Consider the following 14348-nt stretch of genomic DNA (forward strand, 5'->3'; position numbering starts at 1 on the left):
TTTGTCAGTCGCACGCTATACCTGACACGAATCTTGCCCACCGGTCTCGTAACCGGCGCAGAGGAAAATATCTGGTATGAACTCGTGTCGGCCGGCTCTTAAGAACATCGACTTGCACCTATCGTTGCTCACTATCGGCACAGAGACCTTGAAGGGAGACAACAGTATATAACATGCAATAATATAGGGCTTTGGAATGCGCATGATCTATTATTCAGCTCTATCATATAATTTATAAATATTTTACAAGATGAAACACACATGTAATTTGACATAAATTATGTTGTAGAAAATACTTTTGATAAATGAGGGAGAAAAAGAGAGTGAATTTGTGCGTGTGAGAAGGAAAAAATTACTTAAACAGATAAACGAAAAAAGTGCGCGCATAGTTATCGTTAATAATTAACGTTTCGAAGTAAGTCAGAGTCACAAATTTATGAAATTGATATAAGTAAATATAAGAAAAAAATTGTGCAACGTCAAGCGACAGGATTACCTCCTGCAGCACGGTGGGTAGTGTTCCGCCCTCGCTCAGCCTTCCCCAGCCCGTGACCGTCGCGTTCTCGCCGATCAGAAGATCGTCCGTGGCCGGCAGGCAGATAGGCGAGATGTGCGCGGCGAAGGTCAGCGCGCTCTCGAGTCGCACCAACGCCAGGTCGTACTCGTACGTGAAGAAATTGTACTTGGGATGCACGACCTTCTTGGCGACGCCGCGTTCCACATACGGCAGCCGTTCCTGGATCGACGAGAAGTCGTACTCGCCGACTCGTATCCGGATTTGCGATGTCAATAAACTGGAACAAACGGCGTTTAATGACGCCTGAAAGGGACGAATATCTCGAGAGGACAAAAGAATGACAACTCACTCATCGACGCAGTGGCCCGCTGTGGCGATCCAGTTCTCGTTGAGTACCGCTCCGCCGCACCGATGAGTACTCGAGAAGCCGAAGAAGGAGGTGCGACGCACGGACACCTGCCAAGGCCAGCGGCCGAACGGCGCATCCTTGCCGCCGACAATTCTCGTTTCCGGCCGCGGAAACAGCGGCGGCACGCCGCATTGCATATTCTTGCTTTCGTCGGCCGCTGCTACCGTCATCACCGAACCTGTCGCTTTCTCGCTCACCGTTTCGGTACTCGACGCTTCTGATTTAGTGGTCACGCTCGTGGTACTACTCGCGATACTCGCGCTGGTCGCCGTCGTGCTGCCCGTAGTCGTTGTCATCGTCGCCATCGCGGTCGTCGGGCTGGTTGTAACGCTGGTGAAAGAGGACGTCAATGCGGACGACGTCGTGCTTAACGTTGTGGTTTTCTTCGTCGGTCGCGGCTTAGTTGACGTCTCCAAGTGGGACGTTGTTATGTAATGCGCCGAACCCAGCGGCTTCTGGTACTCGGTGCTCTACAAAATATTCAATTGTGATATCAAAAATGAAAAATTGTATAAGTATATTTAATAAATACGGATATATTTAATTAAATACGAGAGAGATTGTTAATCGTGAAAACTTACTTGCGGCTCGGTCGGCTTGAAGTTCGGTCGCGGTGGAAAGTTTTCCGGACCGTTCTGAAGAAGACTAGGACTATCCGTCCAATGCGGTTTCATGGACGGTCTAGGCGGCGTCCAGTTGTTGGACCAGAAATGAGAATTTGTGCTTGAAGACGGTATTCTCACGGTCTCCGATACAGTAATCGCAGTTGTCGGTTTGGACGACGACGAGGACGAAGATGACGAGGGCGAAGAGAATGATGTTGACACTAAGGATAACGACGACGGTTTCTGTTTAGTGACGAACGCCGGTTCTGTAGTTACTTGCCAATGAGAGGTTTGTGGTACGGATCCGGCTGCGCTAGAATAAAAGACAAACTTTAAGTTAGGTCCGATACGTAACAATCGTATTTAACGGCTAATTATGGTAATATTATTAATATTTTCGTGATAATTGTAAACAAAAATTTATAAAATTTGTTTCACAGCAGAATTTGTAGAGAAAAATTTATGCCCAGTATTTCTCTATGCAGTCTACTGACTGCAACGATTAGTATAGATTTTAAAGACAAGTTGCATACCTGGTGGAAGGCTGTTTGACGTACATTGGTCTGACGGTCGTCGTCGTTGTCATTGACGATGACGTTTTCGTGGCCCAAGTGCTCGGTTTCGAGATAAAATTCGGTCTATGATCTGCCTGATTGCTTATCGAAACTGGTCGATAAGTGGTCGTCTTGATAGAGAAGAACGGCTTAGAGAAATCCGTTGACGACGGTTTCGATTGCGGCTTGGTAGCCCAATGCGGCCGTTCGGTGTGTATAAAATTCAGACTTGGATGCGACTCTTTCGCCGTTTCCTAGCGGAAAATCGATATTTCATTAAATTTGATGCCTATATCGCGTGGAAAACAGCGGCTACTGTCAACCACAATATTTCGCCGTAACATAAAACAGTTAAAGAAATATTTTTAAAAAATTTTTATTTATTATTGTATTCTCAGTTGATTTCCAAAAATCGAAGAAAGAAATGCTTATCAATGTAAGACAATGATAATATATTTGTAACTTACGTTTTACTTTTATGTAAAGTACGTTCTTCTATTGCAGTTGTTTTCATTTTTAGAATAAATAAAACAAAATCTAGATGTGATATAAAAATTTAATACACTCTAGACGTAGTAATCATTGTAATCTCGATTGAGTTAGAAATGAAAAATTAATATTCTTCCTTACATTCTCAATGACGGAATTGACGTTCGGTCGATTGATCGTTTCTTGCACATTGAGATCTGTATCCTCGGTTTTGCTGTCATCGGGCCTCGACTCGGATGGCCTTTGACTGTTCGGTTTTCCTGGTTTGCTCAGCTTGTTCGGTTTGTTCGACTCTGCGATTTCATCATCGGCATGTTCCTTTCCTGGCAATCGCACGATTAACGTGTTATGAGTCTCTTTATCCTTGAAGCCCGGTTGGCTTTGCACGGATGACGGTCTCTCTGTGTTCGCTGGTCTGGTCTTCTGATGACCTTCGTGATGATTCCCGGGTCTCTTCGTTCCCTGCGGCCTACTTCCCGCCCACGTGCTCAACGACACGGAGGACACTGCCGGAGTTTGCTGCCTATTGACGTCATGCTCGGACGTTGGTTTGGCGTGCGGTCTTTTTTGCAAAGGTCTCGCCCCATGCGAGAACGGTTTCATTGGCCTGGTCGAGCTTCCGGTGGAACCGTGAGATTCTGAGAATTGATGAACACTTGGTTTCACGGTGCTCGGCGTTATCCAGGAGAAACTCGAGAGGGAGGTCGACGGCAGTCTGGTAGTCCCGTTCGCGGCTGACTCCGCCTGGGGTAATGTCGGTCTTAAGGCACCCGTTGGACTGTTGTGCTGCTGCTGATGATGATGAGACGCATTTATCGTGTTCACCGTCGTGTTGTGAACGCAGCAACTACCGAACATGAAGCTGTCCACGCACACGCCCACGTGCGTGCCTTCGGATTTGATGCACTCCCACACGAACATGCACGTGCCTTCCTTGCCCTCGGAACCGGGCACTCTGCAGGGCTTCGGACTGATTTTGTAACCTGTGCGCAAACGTGCCAAGATCGGCTATTCCAGAATTATATTTTTTAACGACAACAATAAACTTCAAGCTTTCCATCGATATTATTCAAAGACTAATATCTTTTATCTCGTTTGAATCGCTCAATGTTAAAAGGACATAATTATCAAAGCTATCTAATTAGCTAGTTGATAAAGGATTTTATATAAAATTTAACGCATTTTTATTTTCGATAGTTGCTTGTATTATTTTCTGAAAATTAGTCGGAGAAATTTCCTTTCGACATTTGCGATTTGTTTACTCTTCCCACGCGCATTCGCTGTTAAATATCGGGCTGTTCAATCTCGCATCTTTATTATGCACATTCCTCACGTCAGATCCGAAACAGCGCGCGTGCGACGTTAAATGCGTGATGAAAGTGCGCGAACGTTGTCATCATACTGTCGGCAAATCTAACGACTGGTAATTTTATGAAAATTCGTCTTTCTATGCGTGCCGTAGAAAGAAAGAAAAAACGTTCGAAGGAAACATGCTCTCGAAATTACACACATTAAATTTGACTGATGTACCGAAGTATGACGTCGCGTGACGTGTCCTGTCGCACGGATAGGTCATACCACCTGATCGACAATTAGACTGTCTTCCCGCGCGTTGCGCACGTTGACGTCTATCTCGCCGCCGTCAAGTTCGGTGAAAGTGTACCACTTGTCGAAGAACACGTGAGGTATCGTGTAAAAAAAATGAAACTTAATTACTGGAAGAGGAGTACGTAGACCCGGGGCCCCCGAGTCATTAACCGAGTCACGGTAAGACGTGAATTACGATCGCAGCGATGCGGTCTTCACGGCGAGTCGCTTTCTCCGTTAGAAACACGATCGTGTCAGCTTGCAGCGCGCGCTTGCATTACGTATATAAAGGGAAGCGGCTAGATTGAGGAAAAAAATTTCATCACCGAGCGCATCTGTATGTATGAAGTCTGATATCGAAAAATTGACATGTAATTGTTCCGCTCTTGATATCGGCCGGAGGTCTCGTTACGAAAATTATATATTGTGAAAGTTACGTTAATATTACGCTGCTATAGAGTGTCCCAAAATTCGCGGATATCATTTACTAATTTAGAGCTAATTTTTTTTTTAAATTTCGAGGCGTTGATAGTCCTTTTGGATGTTTTTTTAAAGTAATTTCGCGAATGTCCTTTTGAATGTCCAACTGATTCTTTGATTAATTTTTAATTTTTTAATTAGCCGAATTTTTATCGGCGAAAACTTTGAAATACCAATTGTTTATAAGCGATTGAGAAAAGAAAAGTTTTCGCTAATTATCGCAAATTTCCAGGAGGACAAATAAGTATCATGATTTAACGGGAATTCTGTCGTTAAAAGAATGCTTGCGAATTTTGGGAACACCCCGTATATATATTCCAATTTGTTGACCATTATCCTGATTGCGCACGGAGCGTGTATGACCCGATTTGCAATTCGCTCATATTTTCTTCTCCGCATCATCACGCCGGCAAGGATCACAGTCTGCCTGTGCGCATGCCAATTATCTGGGAGAGGTTAAAAAATGATAGATAAAGAAGCCTCTCCTTCGAAGAGGGTGAGAAGAAGGAGAGGAGATTCGTTCGAAAGAAAAAAGAAAGTAGCCGGCTTCTTTCGCTTTTCTTTTCTCACGCTCGAGCACGACCGACTGCACCTTGACCGAGTTCTCTTTCCAATTAAGCGTTATACATTTAAGAGGAACCTTTGGGTATGAGAGGGAGAAAGACACTACAAATATACCGAAGGGAGGACAGCAGTGAGAAAAAAACGGAGAAGATGAGACGAAGAAAAATGGCAGCTGCACGAAAGTACACACTGCGTCAATAATGCCTTAGCACATAAAATTGCACCAATTTCGGACAATTTCGAACTGCACGCATTACAAATAATGACTTTCCTGCGTATGATTATAAAAATTTTAAATTTATTTTTATCGATTGATCTTTTATTTTTTAGCGTATGACCTATTCTTTTTTTTTAATATTATGTTGCAAACACACAGTTCTGAATTATGATATATTTGAACACGAGGCGTTTAAAGTGTGTTATCTCGAGTCCCGAGGTACAACTTTTTTTTATGTTAAGGCATTTGTAACATTGTGCGAACATACGGAAGTAACGAAGGTGCGCGCGATGGCAAAGACAACGGTGCCGAAAGGCGTGCGGCGCGCGCGCTACAAAGCCGATGTACCGAACGGCGTGCGTTTAAATCACCAAAAAGGAATATTACTGACTGTGACCTCGATTCAGCGTGCTGAGAGACCTGGCGATGCCCGACCACCAGAGAATCGTGGCCACGTAACCGATCCACCGCATCCTGATCCCTGCAAAGAAGAACGTCGTGATTATTCTGTCTGACCAGTGCGGTCGGTGATTACTTATCCACGCGTCACGTGTCAATTTGGAGCAATATTCCCGAGAACGCGTAAATCTCGCAAAGTCACGCGAGTCGCGTGTAATACGGAGAGCGGCGGTTAGTTCGCTCCGCAGTTCTGCTACATTGCAAATTTTGTAATTCTATCCGAAGCTGTGTGCCGGAGGAGCACATGCGAGAGTTTACTTTTTCGTCTCATGCCTATTGTCTATTGTTCGCCTGCGTGCACTCTCTTTTCTAGTTCACTTTCCCGTTTGCCGACGCACGTTTCTCAAATTAACCCTTTCAGAAAGTGAGAAAGATGAACGAGACGTACTTCGTCCCACGCAGCGCGCTGTTTCTCTCATTTTCAGTGAAACTACGAACAAGTAAATCATAAGCGCGTTGCAGAGATCACGCAACTTAAGTATCATAATTCCTGTAAACGTATCTTCAAGCGACGGCGTTCAATTTACATAATATTATTATCTACATGGGGAAATCATGGAATACTAAATGCGTGTTCCATATTCTCACGGCGCGAATTTGCTTTCGGTGCCGCCGTTTTGAAAGAGCGATGAGATGCAAGAAGGCAAAAGTGACGGGATAAAATAGAACTTGCACATTTAATATTAACATTATCGCCATGTTTAATAAAAGAATTGTTTAAAGTTTGAAAGGAATTGACAAATTCCTGACAGATTTACCTGTGGTCAATTATATACCTATATATTATTGTTTTTTATTTTCATAAAGTTCTCTTACTTAGTTTATTTTAATTTTATTTAATTTTTAAATGTAAATAAATTTGATTTAATATACTTTTTAATTATAAAGTATGTGGATTCCATAAACATCGGGTTTTGCCCTCTATAAACCAGATATTTCAAGCATCGTGCAAAACATTCTTCATTTCTAGTCTATCGTTTTGTTGGCGACGATCCGACATCGACGCTGGCATCCCAATGCGACAGGTGTATCAAACGCGCGCTAAGATGTACCGCGCGAGGAACAAAAAAGCAACCCTGGACCGACTTGTCACCGAATTCTGGGTTCGCATTCCAGGTCATTGATGCAGCTCGCTTTCGAATGTTCGATCGGGGATACCATCATCTCGAGGTTGTCTCGTCTCTTTCAGCGAAATTATCTTTTCCGATGCTACATGTTCGGAATATTTTTTGTATTCTTATAAATTGTATACGATACATTGCACATCGAATTTTTTATTCAAATAAAAAAGGAGTTTAAAAATATGTAAAAATTGGGACGTTTATTATAAATTTTTTTGCAAAATTATTTAGATATTTTTACTTGTATATTTTTTCTTAATTTAAACAATTAGTTTATCTTGTATAAAATTCAATTTCTTATAATTTTCTTGGAGGCAACTGTTTGTTGAATGTGGAAATTTTAGGATGCAACTCTATCGAACTCACCCTGTCTTGCGTAACTTTTGCGGATATACTCGTAAAAATCTCATACAGATACACACACGTTTTGAATAACTTTCTAGAGAAAGAATATCTAGAGAAACTAGATGCGCGAGTCGGATTTGCTGGCAAATGACTATTTCTTTCCTGTCAGATATCCGTATATCCACGATACATATCATACATACGTAAGCACGCGATAAAAACTTATCAAGATTTTTCCTCATCAAAACAGGCTGCTCATGTGCAAACGTAAGAAATTTTTGTCTGTTGCAATATTTTAATAATATTATTTTAACGTCACATATCATTATACTTAATTAAATAAATTATGCATATATTTAGAGAAGAATAATGTAGATTTTGAACGCTGAATAATACATATGAATAAAAATTGAGCCTTTCGAAGCCGACAAATCGTAAAATCGGGTCTATGAAGTCTATTCTGCATGCCTGAGACGATGTCCGCATCGGAGGCCGCTCTGGGACAAGGTCAAGAAGCAGAATATAGAACTGTCGCTAGCTGGCTTCTCTTGCTGCACCGGTAGCTGCGGTCGCTGCCACTTGAGGCAGAACATGTACCAAGGACGAGCAAGAAGAAGTGCCGGATGACCTAGTGATCGCGGATTTCAAATAGCGTTTATCGATCTTCTTCAGGGCTGACACCGCTAGAGTCGTATAATGTATACAAAAAGTGTCATCGATAGCGGATCACCTATTAGCCGCAAGAAAAACGCCTTGATACATCCAAGATTTCACGTATAACGCAGAAGAAAGTATGTAATTTATGAATTAATATTTCCAGTAATTAAATTTCTAGCAAAAAATGTGTACAGCGAGTAAAATTTCTTTTAATTTCTAGGTGTATTTTTACGCGCATAACTTAGTAATAATAATTTTTTAGTTACTTAAGTTTTTTCATGTTAGATTTAAATTTATGCGCTACTCTCCACAAAAAATGAAAGATACTTTCTAGACCGCACAAACTTTGCTGATATTTTATGCAATATACTTTTCTTGATTGTGCCAAACAATTATTCCATCTTGTATAAAATAAAATTGTTTGTAATTTCCTTGAAAAAGACTGTCTTCGCTTTATATGTAGATTCAAGTCATAAAACTGTGCTGCTTGTCAAGCTTCGAGATGTTTTTACATCTATTTTCGTACTGCTATTAATGAAATGTACGAACGTTAATCGTCGCGTTTGATTTACAACCACGTTTGTCAAATTTGCATTTGTCTCGTTTATTTAAAATATAAGAAAAGTGAGATATGAGTTTTTTTATTTTTAATCACTCAATTTCTATATGATCTTAGTCATATATTTACTAACATCGAATTAAAAAGCGAATCGGCCAAGTGTTGGGTCCATTAGCATTCATGACCGTGACAAGATTTCGTAATGCCCACAGGATCTCTCGTCTGTTGACTTCCCAGTTTCCAGCCACGTGCCACAGAACGCGTGAGATGTGTACACGAGTATTTGAAAGAGACACTGTATATCCTATAAGTTAAGCGTGACTCTTTACGCTTTATGCTGGAGTACGCACTAACATTAATATACCGCAAAATGCAGACAATTTCTATAAAATTTTATAATGTTACATTTGCAAGTTTGCATCATAAATAATTATTGTACTTTTCGTTAATGTGAGATAAAAAATAATTAATTGAATAACGCGACAGATTAGCGTAATAGATGCAAAATAGTACACGGTAATAACTCGAGTACTTAATAATCAGCATGTGTGTGGGAGCAATTCAATAAACTGCAATGTACAAGATTATGCGACAAATGAGGTCGAATTCAGTAAAAACGACACGAGCCTCGTAAGAACCAGGTAAGAACACGTCTATTGTGTGTTTAAAGTTATTTCGCGTCCACGAGCTCGTCGAGAAAAACCATCTCCTATGCGATAATCGCGTTCCCAACGCACGTCACCTTCCAAAGAAATATTCCGTAACGACTAGCGGGTCATCATAGTTACTAGTCTTCTCTCATTTCTTCTTAATCGTTCTCATCCGACAGCAGATGGATCTCAAGATTCTCGTTCGTAACAAGTTCGTGCGAACTATTTGAGTTCCGTTCGGCCGTACGGCCGCATTATAAATAAATGCCAAAAAGAGTTTCATACCGCATCTCTCGAGAAAAACGTAAAAAGAAAAAAAAAGCACTAATATTCTTTATACTTCGCGGTATCTGCAGTAATTTGAAGCTTTTCTCTTTTGCATAAACTAAACTTCACATAATTGAGATAATTCAATAGGAAACATTGTTACATTAATTTTATATCGATGCCACAATTTTTAGATCGTATTTACTATTTTTCCAATATTTTTCTTATTGCTTGAAATTGGTGTGAAACCACTGAAAATATTCTCTAGAAATAATTTGCTCGTGGCAAAGGATCTAAGGAGCGCGTTATCGCGGTGATTTTATTTCGATTGTTACGGGTGAACGGTCATCAACGCGACGAAATAAAATCGCAACAGCGAGTAGTGAACGCGGATTCAGGAAAATTTCTCACCGACCTTTCTGCTTTATGCATACGCTTTACCACGTGAATTGGGTTTTGCACGCGGCGCTTTAATCTTCGAGTAATTTAATTTATGTCTTTCCTGGTACACGTTTGAGCGGCGATAGCGGGTTTAATGAGTGGGCGTAACAGTTCTCGCAGGAAATGGACGATGATTAGGGGGAGTAACAGAATACGGGAGTACGCTTCATGACTGCGATATTTGGTTCTTGTTCCGGTGCATTGCCACCGGAAAGGTTTCGCGAGACAGCCGACTTTTCGGTGGAAACGCGATCACGATCATTGAGATTATGCCTCCATGCCGGCACAACAGCAATACTTTCCGCATACGTTCCTGCAGACAATCGCAGCGTAACGCTAGCGATCAATGCATCGATGGTAGCAGTGATGGTGCGCGAATTGGAGCAAATCGGAACGACGGGAAACGTTCGTTGGGACGAGTCTCTTTTACTTGGCGCAAAGAGTAAAAGAGTTGAGCATACGATAAACCGATTACCGATGTTTACCCAACACACGGCGAATTACGACGAGGAATAAATACAGCATTGCGGTACGTATTAACACGCACGTAGCGGTGTTACATTTTACGGAGCAGTAAAAAGCGTCCTCATTGTCGGCGCGACGATATACACGCGACATGTCGTGACGTGGGTGGATGCGCTCGTTTATCCGTCCGATACCAGGATGCGCTTCCATAATCCAAGGTCTAAGCATCCCGTTGCACGGAGGAAGCCGACCGAGGAGCCGAGCGCTACCAGTCTGATAAAAGCACACGAGGAGGAGACGAACGGTCGCGCCACGCCACTCCGCACCGCGCCGCGCCGTGCTACTGCCAGGTGTACCGGTCCAAGTCCTGACGATGCCGGTCGGATTCGATCAGACTGCGATCCGACTCTGCTGCGCGAAAAAAAAAACGAAATTTCGCAAGTTATCGATGTTGATTCTTCCAAAAAGCTCGATCGTGTCAACGACGAAATTGAATTTTGCGTACGCTCAAATTTTGAGGCACTTAAAGTTAAAATAGATAAAATTTGAATAATAAATATGGAAAAAATTAATAATTTGTAAAGTCGATTTTAAAGATCCAGTTAAATAAATAAAGAATTACCGAGTCTTCAGAGAAAAATTGAAATCTAAATAAAAATAAACTAATTAAAAAGAAAGTTATCGCGATACGATTGTATGATGAAATATAGTTACAACGATAATATGTAATAAGGAATGCTCGTTAAAACCTTTGGCATGAAAAGAAAAAAGATATCTACAGTAAGTAGTGTGGAAAGGATCTGTAAACAAGTCGTTTGTGCTAAAGAGAAACCTGTTGTCGTTGCGACGCCCGTAAATTGGGCGATGAATGACGGACGGACGTGGTGATGGACGTCGAGCGAGTATTCCGGAAGTATGACAACGGTAATGGATAACTGGAAATCGCCACCTCGCCATCGACACCACGGAACATACACAGTCTTATACGCGCGCGCGCGCGCGCGCGTGCAGTCTCGGAGATAGTCGAGAATATCGCGGTTCCCGACCAAAGTCACGTTCGGCATCGTGACGGTATTTGAACCGAGATCATAGCAGCTGCACATAGAGATCACAGCAGCCGTAACGCTTTAGCGCCTTCCGATCATATTATGGTCGGCCGTAATACGACTTTTTGCTGCGAACTTGATATGGACAAGTCGAATATATCGCCGCAAGTTTTCATCAGCTTTGCAGAAACTTGATTGCGGATTGTACATCTAATATTACGATAATAAACACCGTGTTTGGCGATCATACCGGTTGCCTCATTTAATCTGATCTTGATGAAACGTGTAATTTTCTCAATAATTGCTTGCATGTTAATGAGTTACGCGGTCAATATCATGTAGTAATAATTGATTAGCTATCAAAGTCTATAACTCTATTAACTCTTTAAGTAGTTTGTTTAAATAGCGCTGTGTCAAAAAGTAATCTTTATAACATATTTATTATGCTCTTTTGATAAAACACTAATAACTTAAATTCCACAAAAATTAAATAATCACAAGATAGAATCTTGCTTAAAATCGTTGTATAATGCATCAAGAGAAATCTCAAAGAATTAATTAATAGTCTCCGCAATTTTTCAATGTAGCAACGTAAGGTAGTAATAAAATTTCTCTATAATATATTAATATTACAGGGTAATAGTATTACGGTTCGCAGAAAATGAGGCGAGCGCGCAACTGTTTTAATTAAGTTAATTATATTCTAATAAGAAATGCTTATTGTGTTAATTATAATTCACGTTAAACTAATTAATATTTATGAGGCGGAAGCGGTACCTGGATCGCTCTCGGACCAGGCTGGTCCGCGATTCGAAAATCCACGGAGTCCTCGTAATCACTTCATCCGCGCTCACTTCGAATCAACGAGGTATCCTCGTGACTCATCTCGTACCCCGGTACACAACGATAGCCGCATGGATTTCCGACGGTCACGGCATGGTCGCACGATGGGGAAACCACCATCGTGATTCACCGTGATTCACGATGTGGATCAACGAAATTCTACGGCGCCGCTCTTCGGGACCGATTCGCCCGAAAGTCAGTTCTCCATCTTGATGGAACCAACCGTGCGCGCGACTTGGGGATTCGATATAAACTCGTTAATAAAGTTACGCAAATTTGCGCCGATTCGAGGCTGAATTACGATGATCGTCCGTCAAATAATAAGTTCCCGAGATGAGTGACTCGCGCTCGTCGCATCGAAACGTCATCGATTCGCTTGACCGCCGTTGCACTGTGTTAAATTAGAAACGCACGATTCAGTCATCGGGAAAAAAAGATTCAACGGTGAGACTGAATTTTTCTACAACATTTCGATTTATAAATAGCCGTCGTAAACCTCAGGAAACTACCGTTTTTTTTTTTTCAATTAATTCGTTAATATCACAGCTGACGGTCCTCCGAATTATTCGGCGCACTCGTTCGACTAGCAAGCAGTTTCGATTCATCGGTCCGATCGCGATCGCGATTCAACAGCGTCGATTTGGATGACCATTTCGAGTTCGGCTGGGAGAAGTGAAACGCGCGTGCAATGGCAAATTGACGAATACGAGCGAATAACAGGGACAGGAAATTCGATCGCCGCGCGATGCTTCTTGCGAGCGGAATAGCGGATAGATCGGAACCGAACGGTTGAGGTTTACCCGTGACGGACGCCGGGCTGGTACTGAACGGCTTAACCGGTATATACAACCACTGACCGTCATCATCGCAGCCATCACCGGTCTCTCCCTCTCGTTCTTTCTCTCTACTCCTGTTTTTCTCTCCCTCCTTTCTCTCTCTTTCACGTTCTTTCTCTTTTCCTCCCCCCTTCCCCCTTTCTCTCTCCCTCTCTCTCTCTCTCTCTCTCTCTCTCTCTCTCTCTCTCTCTCTCTCTCGTTCGCCGTCTTCTTTGCGCCGAGCTATCCTCCACGTCCTCGTCCACCGCTAACTATTATCGCCACCGTCACTCGACCTTCTTCCAACGTATATCTGCTATGTAGCAGCATCGCCTTCGGGATATTATTCAAGGTTACCGGTGAAAATCTGTCAAAATCGGGCGCGCGCGCTCATCGCGCTCGCGAGTTCATGAGGATACGGGAATCGAGTAACGTTTTTGATCGATTACGGATAAAGGCTAACGGAGGAACAGATAGCGGAACGCCTGATATCGCGCGATATCGGTCGGCGCGCGTACCGGGAAGAAGGAAGGGTGGTTCAAAAAGTTCTTACATTACTTTCAGCTTCCGCTCCGCTACCGTTATGCCACCGCTGAAGGGAAAGGAATTGTTTTCGCTATTATGATAGTTATAGTCCGATACCATACACGACAGTCGTGGCAGAACGGCATGTCGCGTGACTTGTGTGAGTTTTCACGTGATTATTTCCTTCACGAATGTTATGATGCATCGCTGTGCACTATTTTCATATTTTTCCAACATTTCTTAATAATATTAAGAAAAAAAAATTAAAAGATACTGTAATGATGTAAATTTCTTATCCTGCCTCTCGTGCATTTATTACGAGATTTGTATGTTTGTAAACTAAAGCGCATAATTCAAAACAATCATGGTAAAAAAAAAAATAATCTAAAAGAGCGACGGATTGCAATATAGGAAATATTGATCGTGAGACCGATTTCGGAAACGCGGACGTGCGCGAGGCACCGTTTTCCTCATTCCGTCCGAAGACTGTAGAAATCTCAGCTGTGCGGCGTGGCAAGAAACGAGAATGCGGCGCGAGTCGATGGGGCGAACGGGCGCAGAAAATACGGTTTCGAAGGAGATGGGAAGCGGGATGATGAAGAGGAAATTGAGAAACTAAGTAAGTGCGATTGCACACAAGGAATCGTGCATGAAGATTCTATAATTCGTCGTTAATTTGTCGCTTCGGATAGAGCGCACCGCGGTCACGTACGCCGGTAGCGTTATCCGTGCC

General features: G+C 42.3%; 1 protein-coding gene and 1 long non-coding RNA gene across 5 annotated transcripts in view; one reads left to right on the forward strand and one right to left on the reverse strand.

Annotated features, from left to right (window-relative positions):
• The window catches only part of Sb (Stubble), a 31923-nt gene that overhangs the window by 1220 nt on the left and 16355 nt on the right, over positions 1–14348 (reverse strand). Inside the window, exons 1-8 of one of the 4 annotated variants that reach the window (XM_012372534.2) lie at positions 12210–13841; positions 5820–5903; positions 2716–3557; positions 2065–2339; positions 1508–1844; positions 867–1396; positions 497–794; positions 22–147 (exon numbers count right to left, since the gene is read on the reverse strand). In XM_012372534.2, the coding sequence (XP_012227957.2) occupies positions 22–147; positions 497–794; positions 867–1396; positions 1508–1844; positions 2065–2339; positions 2716–3557; positions 5820–5895 (2484 nt within the window). In that variant the 5' untranslated portion in view covers positions 5896–5903; positions 12210–13841. Of the gene's footprint in view, positions 1–21; positions 148–496; positions 795–866; positions 1397–1507; positions 1845–2064; positions 2340–2715; positions 3558–5813; positions 5904–12209; positions 13842–14348 lie in introns of those variants that run through there. The other 3 variants (XM_012372531.2, XM_067356431.1, XM_012372532.2) reach the window with 3 other exon arrangements.
• LOC137000281 (uncharacterized) lies at positions 5913–9213 on the forward strand. The gene is made up of 2 exons (XR_010890575.1): positions 5913–8138; positions 8776–9213. It is a non-coding gene; the product is annotated as an uncharacterized lncRNA (long non-coding RNA).

This window comes from Linepithema humile, chromosome 5, assembly GCF_040581485.1.
Source record: "Linepithema humile isolate Giens D197 chromosome 5, Lhum_UNIL_v1.0, whole genome shotgun sequence".
Taxonomy (NCBI): domain Eukaryota; kingdom Metazoa; phylum Arthropoda; class Insecta; order Hymenoptera; family Formicidae; genus Linepithema; species Linepithema humile.